General features: G+C 42.7%; 1 protein-coding gene across 8 annotated transcripts in view; it reads left to right on the top strand.

Annotated features, from left to right (window-relative positions):
* LOC121884441 (caskin-2-like) overlaps window positions 1-18,184 on the top strand; it is an 81,556-nt gene extending 63,372 nt beyond the window's left edge. For 2 of the 8 annotated variants that reach the window (XM_042393248.1, XM_042393253.1), the window contains 13 exons: window positions 1,885-1,979; window positions 4,235-4,352; window positions 6,533-6,706; window positions 7,989-8,063; window positions 10,676-10,812; window positions 12,282-12,345; window positions 12,623-12,738; window positions 13,736-13,846; window positions 14,035-14,136; window positions 14,237-14,375; window positions 14,458-16,119; window positions 16,447-17,044; window positions 17,311-18,184. In XM_042393248.1, coding sequence (XP_042249182.1) covers window positions 1,885-1,979; window positions 4,235-4,352; window positions 6,533-6,706; window positions 7,989-8,063; window positions 10,676-10,812; window positions 12,282-12,345; window positions 12,623-12,738; window positions 13,736-13,846; window positions 14,035-14,136; window positions 14,237-14,375; window positions 14,458-16,119; window positions 16,447-17,044; window positions 17,311-17,407 — 3,488 coding nt within the window. In that variant the 3' untranslated portion in view covers window positions 17,408-18,184. The remainder of the gene's footprint in view (window positions 1-1,884; window positions 1,980-4,234; window positions 4,353-6,532; window positions 6,707-7,988; window positions 8,064-10,675; window positions 10,813-12,281; window positions 12,346-12,622; window positions 12,739-13,735; window positions 13,847-14,034; window positions 14,137-14,236; window positions 14,376-14,457; window positions 16,120-16,446; window positions 17,045-17,310) is intronic. The other 6 variants (XM_042393250.1, XM_042393249.1, XM_042393252.1 and 3 more) reach the window with 6 other exon arrangements.
* The last annotated feature ends 930 nt before the right edge of the window (window positions 18,185-19,114 follow it).

The raw sequence follows: 19,114 nt of genomic DNA, 5'->3' as shown, positions 1-19,114 counted from the left end.
CACAAAAGCAGCTGGTGCTTAAAGTTTTGGGGTTATGTAACCTTAAACTCGTATCTGTCAGCTCTCACAGCTTCAAAGAGCAGCCGGCTCACATCCACAGAGCTGTATATACAGTATGAGAGACTGTGTGTGCGCTCTGTAATCCGGCCGGCGTTTGAAGTTCCTGTGGGAACCGACTGAGGGAATAATGAGCAGTTGTGTTGAAGAAGACTTTCCCGTCTTGTTTACTGAAGCAGAGCAGACATGAATAACTCGAACACACTCAGTCAACACTTGCTGAGGATTCATTATCGATGTGAGACTTTTTCACTTTGTTGGTTTCACACAGACAGACAGAAGCAGATCTGAGCTTAACAGCACAACAGAGAGAGGAGACATTAAAATACAGAAAATACATAAATACAGTTTATGTGATTGTGGCTTCACAGATAGTCGTACGTGCTCGTTATATTAACTTGGACAGAGTTTCAAATTAGTGTTGGCATAACTGAGAAACTTCTACCATATATTTTTAATTTTCAGAGGAATTCTCTCAAGCTGCAGAAAACAGAAAATGAATTGCCAACTGTTTTGATTATCAATTAATAATTTTGAGCCATTTATGAAATAATTGAACATTGAGAACATTGATGGCTTGTCCAAAGTTTCTTTCAGTTGTGAGAAACAACTGCAGGTACTCTGTAAAAGACTCTGTTTCTGGTTCTGCTGCATCGATTTTTATACGTTTTCTGACAATGTTGTACAAGTGTGATGCTATGTCTGAGGGTTCAGCACTCGCTCACTTATAACAGTGACGACCTGTAGTGATCAGGACATTTTACTGTAAATAAACTTGTCAGTGCTCTCTGGTGGACAAATTATATAACGTAGACATGGTTTCTGAATAAAACTCAAAACATATCCTGTATATAAAGACGGACGTAGCTGTCAATCACAGCTGTCAATCAACGCCCACACGGCAGACATCAAAGCTACTATAAGTCTTCAAATCATATTAACGGAGCAATAATCTCCAAAGTGACCACCAGCACACTAATTAGAGGGTCTGAATTTAGAGATTTAGACCAGAATGACTCGTTGAAAACAATGATTGACTCAATGTTTCTAGAGACAAGTTGATGCTTTTTGAATGTGAGTCAGTTGGAGCAGCTAGCGGCCGTCTAAGATACTTCAGCCTCAAGATGTGAAGCTGCTGGTTGATAATCCTCAGCTGACATATACGCTGATACTGATGTACTGACTCATATTTTTGTCTGGCTTTAATCAGTATCAGCAAGTACATACTGTGCAGAAGTTAAAGACACATCAAGTAAAGTGAGGATGTTTTGAATAGTTTTTATTGATCAGTTAACTTGATCCAAAGTTGATTAAACAGCAGAAAGTCAATGAATATGTTGCTGTGAGCAGCTTTGTCTTTAAAACAGCAGCAGTTCTCCTCAGTGTTTCAGCTACTCAGCAGGTCGGTTGTTCCTGCGTCTTGGAGAAGTTGCCACAGTTCTTCTGTCTCTTTATGTTAATCCCAGACTGACTGTTGCAGGACTCCTTGTTCTTCTTGTTGATGAAGATAGATCTTTATGACTCTGGCTGGATGTTTGAGCATTATGGAGAAGAATCTAAACATCTAAACGGCCTGAAACTTTTGCACAATACTTTTTTTTATCATTTCTAGAATAAACTCTCCCTGTTGTCTGAGCGTTTCTTCTATATGTCAGCTGCAGTCTCTTGAAATAACTTCCTACTGATTCTGCAGCTTTATATACTGACTCTATAGTTTCTTACAGTTGTGGGTGTTTCTGGAGGAGTTTGGACTCCGTATTTCTAAAGTCCTGGTTCTGTTTCTGCTCCTGACCTCCCAAACTGAACTGTGAATTGTTTCTCCGACAGACGCGACGGGCGTTTTGCAGGTCAGAGCTCTCAAGGACTACTGGAACCTCCACGACCCCACCGCCCTCAACATCCGAGCCGGAGACGTCATCATGGTGAGACGCTTACTCCTCTCTCTCAAAAATGTCTGAGCAAAGGTCAATGTTTGAAGTCAGACAAACCTTTAATCTCTTAGAAACAGGTGGAGACAAGTCCAACACACACACACACACACACACACACACACACACACACACACACACACACACATTCTGCCTCATCAGAGGTGTTTCCCTCTGACGCATCACTTCCTGTCTCACCTGTAATTTAAATTAAAATCTCAGTTTTCCAGCAGAATTCTCTCCGTGTGTGTCTGTGACCTGGAAGATGTTTGATGTTTTGAAAATCACTGATATGTCTTTTCTTTTTTTAATTTTATTAATTTCAGTTTATAATTAGTCCTCGTTCCTCCAAATAAAGCAGGAATGATTCTAGTTTTCTAGGTTCTGATTGTGAGATTTGTTTCTTTCTGGTAATAACAGAGTTCCAGAAGTAAAAATCTTTTTTCATTTTTGGATGATTTTCATTATTTATTAATCTAGTTGACGTCTTCAAATGTCTTGTTTTGTCCACAACTCAAAGATATTCAGTTTACTGTCATAGAGACTAAAGAAACCAGAAAATATTCACATTTAAGAAGCTGGAATCAGAGAATTTGGACTTTTTCTTCTTAAAAAAATGACTCAAAACGATTAATCTATTTTCAAATAGTTGACAACTAATTGATGAATCCACTAATAGTTGCAGCTCTATTCATGTGGTCTATTAAATGTCAGCAAATTGTGAAAGATGTGGAAGCCATTTTTGTTCTAAAAATTGCTTTATCGATTAACAAAATAGTTGCTGAATAATTTTCTGAGGATCGACTAATCATTGCAGCTGCACCAGGTATATACAATATTAACCTGTCTTTAATGAAAAGTCGAAACTACAAGACTGTGGACATAAAACGGAAGGATTAACTACGTTTCCCAAGGTGCATTTCAGTGAGAAACATCCAATCACTGATCTTCACATTCTGCTTCACAGAAAGCTGATTTTACAGTCTGCAGATTAAATCAATTTATTTTCAGATTTTGGATTAATTCAATAACTATAATGCTGCGTTTTGTTCCCAAATGCATCTGACTTGGGTATTGTAGTAATCAGAGCTGTCCGCATATATGACGGTTACTTTATCCAGGAGAGTCTTAAGTTTCTATGTTCAGTAATTGAAGTAAATCGAGGATTTTAGTAATGTGAATACAGAACAGGGAAAAACAATTCCTGAACAAGCAGCTTCACACCTCTACCCCTCAGTTATCTCCACACTTCCCATAAATGACTGACTCTTAACTACATGTTGCAACAGAGTCAGTGCAACACTGATGAAACATTAGAAATATTAAACATCTGAAGTCAAAGCGCTCACCGGTCTGACTTCCTGCGAGTGAATCAGTGGTGAGTAAAGCTGAAGTGATGCAGCTGTGAGTCTGTTCATGTTCAGACTTGTACTGAAAAACCTCGATGTGCTGAAGTTCTGCAGTTTTTTTTTTATGTCTTGTATGAAGACTGGAAAAATCCAGACGACAAAACAGATGTTGAAAGTAGCGTTCGTCTGTAGAAAAAGACGTTCTATGTCTATAAACTACAAGTGAGACTGATGCGGCAGAGGATCGTGCTGCAGGAAGCTGTTTAATCCTTTTCTGCAACTAACAGTTATTTTCGTTATCAATTAATCTGTCAATTATTTTCAAAATGGTGAAAAATGTGGATCAGTGTTGAGTTTACTGTCATAGAGACTAAAGAAACCAGAAAATATTCACATTTAAGGAGCTGGAATCAGAGAATTTGGACATTTTTTTTCTAAAAAGATAACTCAGAACAATTAATTGATTAACAAAATAGTTGGCGATTAATTTTATAGTTGGCCACAATTGATTAATCGACTAATAATTGCAGCTCTATTTCAGTCAGCAGCTTTAGACCCGCAGCAAACACGTGCTCGCTGTGGAGAGTTTAGAGAAAACTAACATTAATTCATTATTTTTAATTGATTCTATTCATTTTCTGCCACTTATTCTGGTCCAGGTTGCATTAATTTAATCAATGAAAACCTTAGGAATTATTAACTCTCTGCCGTTTTCAGCTGGTTTTATGGTTCACGTCACTGCAACAACATAAACATCTTAATGAGGATTCTTTTAATTGGGTTATTGATTAAAACACATCATTCTCTCCTTTTGTGTCTTTATTGTCCTGTATTACTCTCTCATTCATTTATTTGTTTTAATGGGAGGGGGCCCTCAGTGACCGTCTCGTCCTCCTGCAGGTGTTGGAGCAGCACATGGACGGACGCTGGAAGGGACACATCCACGACAGCCAGAGAGGGACGGACAGAGTCGGCTTCTTCCCTCCATCCATTGTGGAGGTCATCAGCAGACGAAACGGTCAGTTAAACACACCCAGAGGAGGGTTTAACAGGTTGTTTCTGTCGTCACTCAGCCTCTCACGCCTCCAGACCTTCGGCGAAAATATCAAACCCTGTCTGATGACAGTCGAAATGTCAAAGATGATGTTGGAAACACAGGAAAGCTGATAGAGGCTTCCATTATTTTACATTTTTATATTCTCAACAAATCTCATGTGCAGATTAAAACCAACAATGTGCATTCTCTCAAAAGTTTGTGACTTCTCTACTCTATCTGCAGCCCCAAGTCCATTGGTTCCAACTGAAGACTGGAGCAGATATAATCTATATTTCTACAACTCCACTGTGTTCGCTGTCAGTGTGTAATGTGTTGGTCGTGGCTCGTAGTGATGAACCTACAGAGAATTATCAGTGACTCTGCAGCTCCTCTCAGCTTTACGGAGCTTTATAGTGAGTTTCAGCTCATTGTTTATCTGTCCGGTTGCAACTTTACTTTTTTGGTTCACTCTCAGCGTCTCATAGCGTCGTTTTCAGAGAAAAAGCTGTAAAAAGTCACTGTACACTACCTGCTCAGCATCAAACGGCAAACAGACACAGTTAGCTGTAGACTAGCTGGTGAACATAGTGGAGCATTTAGCAGCTAAAGAGCCAGATATTTCCCTCAGGAGTTGGTGGAGAACAAAAACTGAGCTAAAAGAGAGTGAATATTGGACTTACATTCACCAGGTGGACAGAAACACGACTCCACATGAATGACAATGTTGCTCCGTAACTGCTGGATGTGGAAATAAGCAACTGTTTGCTAACATGTTAGCCACAACTACTTTATAAGCTGATAATATGACAGAAGTTGTGTTTACACTGTTCTGCTGAAAACAAGTGGACAAAAAAACCTAATTTCAAGCAGCTTTAACCAGATTGAAACTATACAGGACCAAGAATAGAACCATGAGGAACCCTAAAAGTTATTGTTGACATTATCAATGAATGATAATGTTGCTCCGTAACTGCTGGATGTGGAAATAAGCAACTGTTTGCTAACAAGTTCAGCATATCAACTTAAAAGCTAATATGTCAGTGTTGTGTTAACTACTTGTTTCTGAAAACTAGTGGATCAAACATCAGTTATTGAAGGTTTAACAGCTCACAAATGTATAGTTTCATTTTTTAAAAAGGGTTATTAATCCTGCAAACAGGTGTAAACAGACAGGTTTAGTCCTTTGACTCTAATGTTTCATGGTCAATATTAACATGGTCTCTGTGAAACTATCTTTTGGAGGTTTATTGTGAATCATGAGTTCTCTCTGATGTGTAATGGTGGTTATTACCCTCTGATCATTGTTTTTATACTTTATTTATTGGGGGATTTAAGGGAAATGTATTCATCCCCTGTTACTCCCCAGGTGTGTTTTTCCTATAAGATTATTGATTACTTGGTACCTCAGACTGATTGATTGTTCTGTGGGTGCATGTGTGTGTGTGTATGTGTGTGTGTATATATATATATACGTATATAATATGCAGGCCTGTGGCCATTTTCTGTATGAAATGCCAGATGAAGGTTGTTTGACCAGCTTTACCATAAGTCAATTGTTTATTTTAGAAATGGTTACTCAAAAAGGAGGAAATAGTGCATTCGTTGGGGACTATTTTCAGTGGTGGATGAATCCACATTTGGTGCTCTAGTGAGTATTTCTGGCAGCAGGATGGTGTGTGTGTTGGATTATTAATAATAATTAATTTTGGACAATAATGGAGCTCTACAACACAGAGGAAGAAAATATATCAATAACAATATTTGTAAATAGATCAGTTCATCCCTGGCTTCTCTCTGCACATAAGATTTGCTGACTTGACATTTATGAGTGAGGAGTTTTGGACATTGTTTCTACATCTTCACCCAGTTGATGGTCAGTGTTCACTTCAGTCATGTATAGATCAGAGAGCTTCATAATCTTCATCGTACTGGATGTGACGTAGATTTAAAGCCCCTCAGCGCTGCTTACAGATCCTGAATAAGAACTAACCCGCCTGCTTCCAGACCATCCCATGCCTCCACTTCCTCTCTCCTCCTTCCTGCATCCATCTCTCCATCCACATCACGTAATCACTGACCTCCACCTCTAACCATCAGCTTGATAACCTCCCCCTCCTCCTCCTCCTCCTCCCCTTCCTCTTCCTCCCCGTCTCGCCCTGTAGGGGGCACCCTGTCCCGGCACGCCTCTCTGCCCACCCAGCGCCAGCAGCTGCTGTCCAGAGCCCCCCTCTCCTCCAGCCTAAGCTCCGCCCCTCAGACTGACGACTCCTACACTCTGTACGCCCCCCCCACCCATGTGGTGCTGCCACTAGCCAACGGCCTCGCTGCCAACACAGGTATACACACTCAGGACACAAAACACACATGGGAAGTGATAAACAGTGATGGAAGAAGTACTCAGATCCTTTACATAAGTAAAAGTACATAAGTATTATGAGCTTGATGTAGTTAAAGTATTGCAGTAAAAGTAGTGGTTTGGTCCCTCTGACTGATATATTATTATATATGACATCATTAGATTATTAATAGTGAAGCATCAGTGTTAGAGCAGCATGTTACTGTTGTAGCTGCTGGAGGTGGAGCTAGTTTACACTACTTTATATACAGTTAGCTAGTTTAGTCCAGTGGTTCCCAACCTAGGGGTCGGGCCCCTCCAAAGGGTCAGCAGATAAATCTGAGGGGTGGTGAGATGATTAATGGGAGAGGAAAGAAGAAAAAACAAAGTTCTGATACACAAATCTGTTTTCAGTTTTTGGACTTTTTCTCTAATCTTTGATTTTTGCTGAAATATTGGATCATTTGAACATTTATTGAAATGAAAGCATGTGAGAAGTTTAGAGGGAAAAATCACTATTTGGTGGAGCTGTTAACAACTCATAGACATGTGAAATGTGACCCCGACTACACACTGCTTTTTGTAAGACGTCAAAAGACAAAAAGGTTGGAAACCACTGGTTTCATCTTTAACAATGTGTTGTATTTTAAAAGCTTGTTATATTATCCATTGTGTCAAATCTTCATCTGAAAAGTAACTAAAGCTGTCAAATAAATGTAGTGGAGTAAAAAGTACAATATTTCCCTCTGAAATGTAGAAAGTAGCATCACATGGAAATACTCAAGTAAAGTACAAGTATAAATACCTCAAAATTGTACTGAAGTACAGTACTTAAGTCAATGTACTTAGTTATTTTCCACCACAGCTAATAAACATCGAAATCTGACCTCCAGCATATATTTCAGGGTGTCTACAAGTATTAAAAAGTGTTCAGTTTCCTGTCCAAAGGTGTTGAATATTTCCTCTTTCCTGCTGTAGACAGTAACAGTAGTTGTAAGAGTTTTTTGTATGTGTTTGCCGCCGTTGGGAGACGTTCTACATCAATAAACTGCAAGTGAAACAGGTACGACAGTGGATTGTGCAGCAAACACTGTCACTACTGCAGCCACAGGAGCTTTGAAGCTCATCCACTCACTGTGCACAAGAAGAGAGTTTAGAGAAAACTTCAATTTATTCATTCATTTTCACCAAATCAAAGCTCCCCTCCACGGACAGAAACACCCCACACCCCACACCCCACCCCCCAACAGAGCTCAGCCCATCAGAGTCTTTGTGTCTGATAGGTCTGTCTCCAAGCCGTCTGTCTCAGTCCGGGTGTCCCTTCGAGGACATCTGGGTGCTCAGGGACTCGTGTCATGGTAAGAGCCCCCGAACAACAGCTTCTCCTCCCCGGCTGCCCCGAAGCTGCATCGCTGCCCGCTGAATGCTCTGCATTAGGACCCCGACACACCAAGACCACTTCAGAGAGCTGCTGTTGTCCGAATCTCGTGGCTGTGTTGCTTCACATTATCGCACATCGCTTCATGTCGCCCGATGTCACCTCATGTCGACCAAGTTGCTTCATGTGGCCTCATGTCACCTCACGTCACTTCACGTCACCTCACCTCATGTCCCCAAAGTCGCTTCATGTTGCCCCAAATTCGTTCATGTCACCCAGGTCGCTTCATGTCACCTCATGTCACCTCACTTCACCTCATGTTTCCAAAGTCACTTCATGTTTCCTGAAGTTTGTGTCTCCTCATGTCGCCCCAAGTTCCTTCATGTCGCCTCACATAATATCACCTCACCTCATGTCACCGCATGTTGCCCAAGTCACTTCATTTTGCCCCAAGTTCCTACATGTTGCTTAAGACGCTTCATGTCACCTGATGTCACCTCATGTAACTTCACATCACCTCACCTCACGTCACCTCAAGTTGCCCCCCAAGTTGCTTCATGTTGCCTCAAGTTGTTGCCTCAAGTCGCCCCAAGTTCCTTCAGATTGCATCATGTCAACCCAAGTTCCTTCATGTCGCCCCAAGTTGTCGCTTCAAGTTGCCCCAAGTTCCTTCATGTCTCCTCATGTTGCCCCAAGTTCCTTCATGTCACCTCAAGTTCCTTCATGTCACCCCAAGTTGTCGCTTCGAGTCACCCCAAGTTCCTTCATGTTCCTCATGTTGCCCCAAGTTCCTTCATGTCACCTCAAGTTCCTTCTTGTTTCCCCCAAGTTGTTGCTTCAAGTCAGCCCAAGTTCCTTCATGTTCCTCATGTTGCCCCAAGTTCCTTCATGTCACCTCAAGTTCCTTTCATGTTGCCCCAAGTTGTCGCTTCAAGTCGGCCCAAGTTCCTTCATGTCGCCTCAAGTTCCTTCTTGTTTCCCCCAAGTTGTTGCTTCAAGTCAGCCCAAGTTCCTTCATGTTGCCCCAAGTTGTCGCTTCAAGTTGCCCCAAGTTCTTTCATGTTGTCTCAAGTTCCTTAATATTGCCCCTAAGTTATCGCTTCAAGTCAGCCCAAGTTCCTTCATGTTGCCTCATGTTGCCCCAAGTTCCTTCATGTCACCTCAAGTTCCTTCATGTTGCCCCAAGTTGTCGCTTCAAGCCGGCCCAAGTTCCTTCATGTCGCCTCAAGTTCCTTCATGTTGCCTCATGTTGCCCCAAGTTCCTTCATGTCGCCTCAAGTTCCTTCATGTTGCCCCAAGTTGTCGCTTCAAGTTGCTCCAAGTTCCTTCATGTTGCCTCAAGTTCCTTCATGTCGTTTCAAGTTGTCGCTTCAAGTTGCCCCAGGTTCCTTTATGTTGCCCCAAGTTCCTTCATGTCTCCTCATGTCACATCACCACATCTCATGTCACTTGAAGTCACTTGTGATTGCCTCATGTTGCTTCTAGTCACGTCATGTTACTACATTTCATTTCAAACCGCTTCACATCCCCTCACATTGCTTCTGGTTGCACACGTTGCGTCCTGTCATTTCATGTCACCTCAGTTTATTTCTTGTAGTCTCATGCCACTTTAAGTCAGTTATGGTTGCCTCACATCACTTCATGCCGCTTCACGTTACCTCACATCACTTCATGCCGCTTCACGTTACCTCACCTCACTTCAAATAACTTCTAGTTGCGTCACATCGACTCATGCTACCTCATGTCAACTCAAGTCGCCTCACATCACCTCATGTCACTGCCCGTCACTTCAAGTGACTTCAAGTCAAACCGCTTTACGTCACCTCACATCACGTCACCTCACATCATCTCACGTAGTCTTCGAACTGTCACTGATTAGTGCCGACTGGAGCCAACAGCACACTAGAAAATCTTCAGGCTCCTGATGGTCTGGGACGGCCGGCGGCAGACAGTCGTCTTGGTGTGTTGGGTCCAAACACTCTGTATCATTCAATGTATCGTCTGCTTCAGGCTGAACTAAGTCAGAGCTCCTCGCTGCTGCCACAAGGAGGCCATGCCAGTCCATCCCTGTATTCTGAGTACTGTTATTTATTCCCTCAATGAATAATCATAGTTTAGATCTGTGATTGTAGTCCTGCTGCATTTAGACAATTTTTGGAATCCAGGCAGCAAAGCCCTAAATTTAAAATGAGGGTCCCCCAAAAATCTACATCTACATAAATATATTTTCTTTTTAGCTAAGTAGCGAGGCAGCTTCTGAGTTTCACTCATCCCAGCAGTTTAGTGAAAAAGTATCTTTTTCTGCAGTTTAGGAAGTGAAATACTTGGTGAGTACAGCTCCAGACTTTTGCTACCCCCCCTTCTTTAAAGCCTGATGCTGCTGGCTACATGCCTGTCATGGATGGCTCCCCTGCTCTGCCACAGCACAGCTTTCATACCAGAAACCTGCATCCCGCCCGTCACCCCCCGGCCCCTCAGTCCATCGCCCCTGCAGGCTTGTTGGCCCTTGGCGATGAGCCTCCGTTGCTTCCGACCGACATGTCCGCCGCTGTGAATGTGACGGACATCATAAATGTATTTGTGTCTCTGCAGCCGGAGACAGAAACAGTGTTGGGAGCACCGGCAGCGTCGGCAGCACGCGCAGCGCCGGGAGCGGACAGAGCACCGAGAGCAACAACGCATCCAACGGACTCCAACACAACACCGGTCACCATGACAACGCTAACAAGGTACACAAATATACAGTATATCAGGCTGATATCAGTCTTTAATGTAAAACAGTCAGATCTGATGTGACATACAGTATATTTGATTATGTTTGTCCTTTTTTAATCATCAGCTCATTTATGCAACAGTTTCTTCAGATGATAAATTAAGAGGGTAAATTAAGAACAAGACACAAGATAATTAGCCAGCACCACTTTGGGGGTAATGTGTTGGCAGAGTATTAAATAGTTCTAATAGCAAATAAAAGAAAAAAAGCTATACTACTTTTTTATTTTCGGAATCGATAGATGTTATGATTTACATAATGAAAACTATCTCATTAAGAGCATTTATTTTTTATCTAATCCATTAACTCATTATTGCACATTAAGCACACTTATGTAGTATATACTGCATATAGCTTCTAATTTCAATTTGATCTCTACTTACTGTTTACTTTTTGTATCTGTATATAGATTTAATTTCATTTGGATTCATGGGTAGTCTCCCCATTTCTGCTTCCTCCATTTATTCTTGTGCTTCTTTTATCTTAAATATAAAAACATCAAATAAATATAAAAGAAATCAGTTAAGTTAAAATGATTTGAAACAAACAGTTACAATAAAGATATATAAATAATCTGAAATCCTTATTGATTTCTCTTTTACACTGAGTAAAATAACATCATAAACATTCAGTTCATTTAAGTAAGCATTGAGGTTTAGTTTAAACAAAGTAAAACAACAAATCATTTTTCAATTATGTTGCCATTTCTACATTTGACAGAGAGATCTATTTATTCTTAATTTTTCATCTCTTAGCTGAATGCTTATTGTAGTTAGTAGTTAGGTTTTTTCTAAGCAGATTATCAGAGAATGAATTGTTATGTCTTTAGTTTTTTCAGACATCTTTGTGTTTTGCTCCAAACAACTAGGAGTCATCTGAATTTTTCACATATTTATAATTCCCATAAAAATTACATGCATATTTTGCTCCAAACTAGTGAACAGCTCAAAATGTTTTTCTGTGTTTGCTTTGTCAAAATAAACAGATCCTTAAAAACCAACCAGGCAATATTAGATCACAATCTGTTGACGTGCAGAACTCCACAATGGAGAAATGCAAATGACAGCTTTTGCTGCATGTAGGCAACACATAAACATGAACTTTACTGCTGATTTACATGTGGGCAGGCATCTTTTCATCTTGCCCTGCACAAAAGTATGTCTGAATCTGTTTCTGTATTTTACAGGATTTCAGATTTAGAGTTACTTAATCTTTGTGTAAAATATTGTTTCCTGCCAAGAATAAATCCAGATTTTTAGGTCTCTCTGAGTCAAAGTCACAAACTGAAGATGTTGAATAGCAGCTGTTAGCATCGTCACTTCAGTTCATCATGTAGTGCTGATGTCTTATTCTACATTCTGACTTCTGATCAGTTCTCTGCTCTTCAGTAAAATATTACTAATGAACAGTTATTTTTATGTGCAGCCGGTGCCCTCTGCTGTTGATTCTGGACACTCAGACCTCAGCAAACAGCCAGACCATCCTGCAGGTACTTTTAATTTCCTTTATCAAACATGTTTTTATAACATTTCCCCCCTTATATTAGACTCCCAAACACCAAACACCTTTTTGATCAAATATTTTCAACATATATTAAGCAAAATGTAGCAAATTCCTTCCATCCCATTTGTCCTTCCCTAAATGTTACCACATGTTACATATACAGTATAGAAATTACCAAGATGCCGATATTTCAAGGACATGGTTACAAACTGAGTTCAGTGCACCCGTTGACCTCTGTGTGACCTCCTGTGATGTCACTGCAGGTGGGACTCCTCGGAGGCAGACGGTGACGGTGCAGAGGCCTGCAGAGCAGAGTTTCTCTCAGCAGTTTGTCCGTCCTCAGCAGCTGCTGGAGGGGAAGGTAAAGATCCACACAGAGGTGCTGTCTTCAAACTGTTGCCTTGTCAATCCTTTATTTATGTAGATGTTCTATTAAAGTGGATGAAGAACATGTTCGTTATAAGTCAGGCATGTGTTTTCAGCAGTTCTTTAAGCTTTGCAATAAAGTATTCTGGGCAGGTATCCTATAAATCCCATTATCTCTGCTAAAAAGTCAGATATTTCCCTCAGGAGTTGGTAGAGAGCAAAAACAGCTAAAGGAGAGTGAATATTGGACTTACATTCACCAGGTGGACAGAAACACGACTCCACATGAATGATAATGTTGCTCCGTAACTGCTGGATGTGGAAAGAAGCAACTGTTTGCTAACAAGTTCAACATGTCAACTTAAAAGCTGATGATACATCAGTGTTGTTTTCACTACAAAAACTCAGTTAAAGCAGGTTTAATGTGCACCCCAATGTTCTGATTTCAATTTACTAAGTTTTGTTTTTCTATCATGCATTTTTATTTTATAATTGTATTTTTATTTTATTTATTTATTTGTACTTATTTGCATTTCTATAATGTATTATGACTTGGTTTATAAATATCCTTTGTTGAAAGCTGTATTGCAATGTATACGTACATATTAAAGAAAGTAAGCAAAAGTGTGAGGGTACTGTAAGGTCACAACGTCAGACTAAAAGCTTCAGCCTTCCAGTTGAGTTTTCCACGCTAACTTGTGATAAGCTTATGACTGATTCTGACGAAATGTCACTCATATTTGTATGATTGGAGTTTCAATCTCCTAAAATGTAAATTCAACATCATTTGCCCTTAAAAGTGTATTTTGAATTCTTTATAATAAATTTGATATAAATTTTATAACGATTTCATCGTTATAAAGATAAATGTCACCATTTATCAAGTTTTAAATTTTAGATTAAAATGCCCAGCCTTAACAGAAAGTAATAGGAAATGAACACTTCAGAGTTCTGCAGTACGTCATTGAGGTGTGTATTATATTCACCCTTTGTACTTGTGTGTGTTGTAGGATGCAGAAGCCATCTATCAGTGGCTGAGCGAGTTCCAGCTGGAGCAGTACACTGGAAACTTTATCAGTGCTGGTTATGATGTCCCGACCATCAGCAGGATGACTCCTGAGGTGAACAAACACAGTCTGATGATTTGTATTTTTATAATTAACACATAATTAACAGCATTAGACCTGCTATCTGGAACTGTCTGTTTTTTGGTGACAGCAGCTTCATTTGTTTAATTTATCTCAATGGAAACCGCTGTGTAAAACTTATAGTAGAGTAACTCATGTCTTGTGTCTTGTTGTATCTGCAGGATCTGACAGCCATCGGAGTGACCAAACCAGGCCACCGCAAGAAAATCTCCATCGAGATCAACAACCTGAACATCCCTGAGTGGCTGCCGGAGTACATCCCAGTGAGGAACTGTTTTATACCAGAGCTGCTGCTGCAGACCTGGTGAATACACTGACTTCCAATCACTGACTTTGATCTGACTGATGTTTCTTTTCTCACAGTCTGATCTGGGTGAGTGGCTCAGTGCCATCGGCCTCCCACAGTACCACAAGAAACTCTCTGAAAACGGCTACGACTCGATCAGCATAGTCAGAGACCTCACATGGGAGGATCTGCAGGAGATCGGCATCACCAAGCTGGGTGAGGAGATGTTATATGCTCTTCAGTGTGACTGTACAAGTGTTGTTTTGCTTTGTTTTGATGGTAAACTTCTCCCCTCCAGGCCACCAGAAGAAGCTGATGCTGGCAGTGAAGAAGCTGTGTGACATCCAGAGGGCAATCCTTCAGGCTGAATCAGGCCAAGGCACGCTGCGACGCAAAGCCCCTGGAGCCCTCCATCTGGTCACCATTGAGCCGCCCGATGCTGGAGGTGAATGCTCTTCGCCTCACACCCCAAAGATGCTGACCTTCCAGGACAGCGAGCTGAGCGCAGAGCTGCAGACGGCCATGTCCAGCCACTATGGAGGCTGTGAAGAAGGCTTGGCCATCAAGAATGCTGTGGGGATGTCACAGAGCCAGGAGAGCATTGACAACAGGTCCAGAGGCTCTGGCCGCTCCCAGGAGCCTCCCACAGCTTCAATCAACCCCCACAGCTGGTCCCAGGAGAGCCTGGATGGCAGTCCTGCCAAGGAGAGGAACCTCCCTGAGGGCTGGGACCAGAGGCCCCTGCAGCAACAGCTGCTGCCCAAGCAGGTGCCTCTGGGTACAGCCACTGTGTTCAAGTACCCAGCCATCCCAGCGAAACCCAAACTGTCTGGCTCATGTGGATCCTCTCCTCACGGCTCCCCGGCACTGAAAGGTTTCAGCTACCTGCATTCTCAGTGTGGCTCCACAGACCTGAACCCATCTACCAGACCTGAGGATTACACCCAGACTCTGACGCATCCCAAGAAGCGCACTCATAGCCTGACCCGCTATGCTCTCTCAGACGGAGAGCCCGATGATGAAGACGAGGAACCTACTCTTCCTACTGGAAACTTGCCATCATATGCCACCTTAACCCGCAAACCCGGCCGCAGCCAGCTGGCTCGATTACAGTCGAGTCCAGAGAAGAACGGCAATGTAGGGCGCAGTCAGTCATTTGCAGTGCGCGCCCGAAAAAAAGGTCCACCTCCTCCCCCTCCCAAGAGACTGAGCTCAGTGAGCAGCACCACCAGTGGGGAGCTGAGCGACAGCAGCACGACATCCTCTGCTGGTGGGGTGGTGACCGACAGTCCAGGGAGCGTGAGGAGCATCACAGCCACCCTGGAGGGCAGCACAGAGGTGACGAACCACCCAGGACTTAAACTAGACCTCACTGAGCAAGAACTGCCTCCCCCCGAGTCCAGAGAGACTCCAGGGGTGAGGAGGAGGGTGCAGAGCGAGTGTGTCCAGACCAGCAGCACCGAGCCAGACCGAGGGGTGAAGTCAGACTCAGAGGAAGAAGAATCTAAAAGTCACGGACTGGAAGCATCTTCATCTCCTCAGAACAGCTCCAGCGAGTGCATCCCCTTCGCTGAGGAAGGCAACCTGACTATCAAACAGAGGCCCAAAGCTCCGGGGCCGCCCAGGGCTGAAGCTGTGCTGGAGCCACCAGAGAAACCAGCAGGCAAAAACCTAGAGGTGCCCGAGTTTAACCTGAAGGAGTCAGACACAGTAAAGCGCCGACACAAACCCAAAGACAAGGAGCAGGGTGGAAGCTCCCCCAGCAGAGAGGCAGGCTCGGAGTCAGACAGCAGCAGGCCTCCGTCCCAGAGCCAGGAGGAGGTCAGTCTGAGGATCAGTGAGGCCAGTGTGGAGAGGCCAGCCAGTCCAGCTACAGGGTCCCCCATCAAACCTCCACTCTCCCCAAAACCTCCTGCAGTTGCCCCAAAACCTGTCCGCCATAGTCTGCTAGCAGCACAAGGTAATTTTATGTCAGGTATGAACACTGCTAAGAAATCTTACAGACAAGAAGTGACAAATCAGAATTTGTGTCTCCTTAGTCACATAACTTGGATTCGAGTCAGACCCAAGTCATGAATTTAACTATTTTAGACTTTGTCACCTTTGACTTGAGACTTGTCAGTCTTGACTTGGGACTTGTTGGTCTTGAGTTGACACTTTTTACTCTTGTCTGTTGATTTGTTCTTGACAGGAATTGACTAAGGACGTGTTATTCTTGACTTGTGACTTGTTGCTGTTGATTTGGAACTTGTTGGTATTTAACCTGCTGTTGTTTCTGTTTCTTCAGCAGCTGGACCCTCCTCTCCAGCTGTGACCGTCAGCGTGGTTCAGAGCGTGGCCTTCACCTCTCCGTCCTCTCCTGCTCATGTCCCCCTGGTCCCAGCCCCAACTCCAGCCCATGGGCCCCTGGTGCCAGCCCACGGGCCCCTGGTCCCAGCCCCGGCGCCAGCCCACATGCCCCTGGTCCCAGCCCCGGCGCCAGTCAACGTGCCCCTGGTCCCAGCCCCGGCGCCAGCCCACGTGCCCCTGGTCCCAGCCCCAGCACCAGCCCATGGGCCCCTGGTCCTGCCTCCAGCGCCAGCCCACGGGCCCCTGGTCCCATCCCCGGCGCCAGCCCACGGGCCCCTGGTCCCGGCCCCGGCTCCAGCCCATGGGCCCCTGGTCTCGGCTCCAGCTCTGGCCCCGGCTCCTTCCCTGTCCCCGGCCCCTCAGAGCCCCTCACTGACAGCAGCAAAGCCTCAGGTGTGCGTGGTGGGTCCGGGCCTCGTCCCCGAGCTGTCCTGCGGGACGGAGGTGGTCCAGCAGAGACTGGATCAGACCAGCACGTCTCTGGAAGCAGCTCTAATCGCCGTTGAGAGGAAACTGAACCTAGAGGACTCAGATAGGTAAGAAATTCTTACTTACTTACGTCTTACATTTGATTTTTATCTGAAAAGTAACTAAAGCTGTCAAATAAATATTGTGGAGTAGAAAGTACAATATTTCCCTCTGAAATGTAGTGGAGTGGAAGTATAAAGTAGCATCACATGGAAATACTCAAGTAAAGTACAAGTACCTCACAGTTGTACTTAAGTACAGTACTTGAGTAAATGTAGTTAATGACTTTCCACTACTGATATTAACTGAGTCTCGTTTCTTGTTTCCACACCAGCAGAGCGAACACAGTGAAGTCAGCAGGGAACATTCTGGATGACATCGGCAACATGTTTGATGACCTGGCCGACCAGCTGGACGCCATGTTGGACTGAAGATTTCGTATGAAATCCACAAAACATGCACCCTCAAGCTCAGGAAGTGAAACTCAGAAAGAGGAAAAGATGGAACAGAGAAGGATTGATGGAGTGATTTTCCGATTCTCCCTCTGAACTGCACAATGGAGACAGTCAGAGGAGCTAAAGTCAAACACCAGCACTTAATCCTCACTGTGCTTCCTCCACCAGAAAAACTGAATCCTGCACTCATGTTTCTAACTGAAACAATTGAAATCTGATTTCTGTACGGATGGATCTTTTTAATCTTTATGTTGTCTTATTAAACATGAACCAAACAGAGACAGAGTCGGAGCAGCGGTCCACTGTGAGGAAAAACTCCTGAGTATTATTGATTATTCTTAAATACTAATATTTGTCTATGAAGTTCTGTCTGTTTGACATTTTAGAGAGCCGAAGTCTGGATGTCACTTACTGTCTGAAAAAGTGAAGCGTGATTAAGGGGTTTAACATCCATGTTTTAATATAAATGAGCATCTACTACAGAGGTCGATATGAATACCCCAAACCATGATAAATAATCTCTCAGCAATGAAAAAACAGCATTAATCTCAGAGATGTTGATGGTTAACAGGCAGTAGGTTGAATGTGTTTGCCATCATCACTTATTTAGATTAACATTATTTATTTAAACACATTTTTTTAATCAGCAACTTATTAAGAATACATGCAACTAACTTAAAGTACACATATTCTGCACATTTCCAGGTGTATATTTATATTCTGGGGCTCTACTGGAATATTTTTGCATGATTTACAGTTAAAAACTCCTTATTTATCTTCTACTGGTCCTTTATGCAGCCCCTCAGTTCAGCCTCTGTCTGAAACAGGCCGTTTTAGCTCCTGTCTCTTTAAGGCCCCGCCTCCTGATGAGCCCACTCTGTTCTGATTGGTCAGCTTCAGGAAGCTTCCTCTGGCTCCGGAGGCTACGTAAACAAACTACAGTAGCAGGATTTCACTTCTTTTTCTCCTTTACTCCAAATGTCAACTTCTCAAATCCATCGTTTATACACTCATTTATTGGCGTGTGCGATGAGCTGACATCAGGTTGTCGGCAAGGTGGGTGGGTATGTCATATTAGGCGTTTCTGCTCCAAAACGGAGCGGATTAAACAAAAATATGAATTAAACAATTATCTTACATCCTTTCTAAAAGTGCACCATTTTTATCTATATATGGAGTGAACCACATGACACACAGTTGAGTAAGGGTGCGTTGTAAGGCAGATTTTTTTGGCATTTATTTGATTAATGTAGTTTTGAATGGGCTTTTCTGACTTCGGTTCTCTATCTGTCATGTCTGACCATTTCAAATTTTATCCTTTTTAATATTTAAAAAAAAAAATCTATTTTATACCAAGTGATGTTAACTGTGTTTAGATTGTCCTCGGCTCAGCTAGGTGCCACTAAAGTATGTTTGTGTGCTTAAAACTGACCTTTTCTACAAATACACGTGTGTGTTAATGAAGCTGCAGTAAACCTGTAAAATCCTGTTGTTTATATAAAGGGAAGAGATGCATGTTCAGCTCATTTCATGTCAGTAACATACATACTATTTTTTATATTCATTTTAGCCAAATTAGTATTTAAATTAGAGTTATCTAAATATGTATATTGTACACTAGAGCTATATACAGGAGCAGATATTCAACCAAAGGTCTTTGTACAGATTTTCCTCACATATTTT

Source organism: Thunnus maccoyii, chromosome 18 (genome assembly GCF_910596095.1).
Source record: "Thunnus maccoyii chromosome 18, fThuMac1.1, whole genome shotgun sequence".
Lineage (NCBI taxonomy): Eukaryota > Metazoa > Chordata > Actinopteri > Scombriformes > Scombridae > Thunnus > Thunnus maccoyii.
This window is presented reverse-complemented; position numbering and strand designations above follow the sequence as displayed.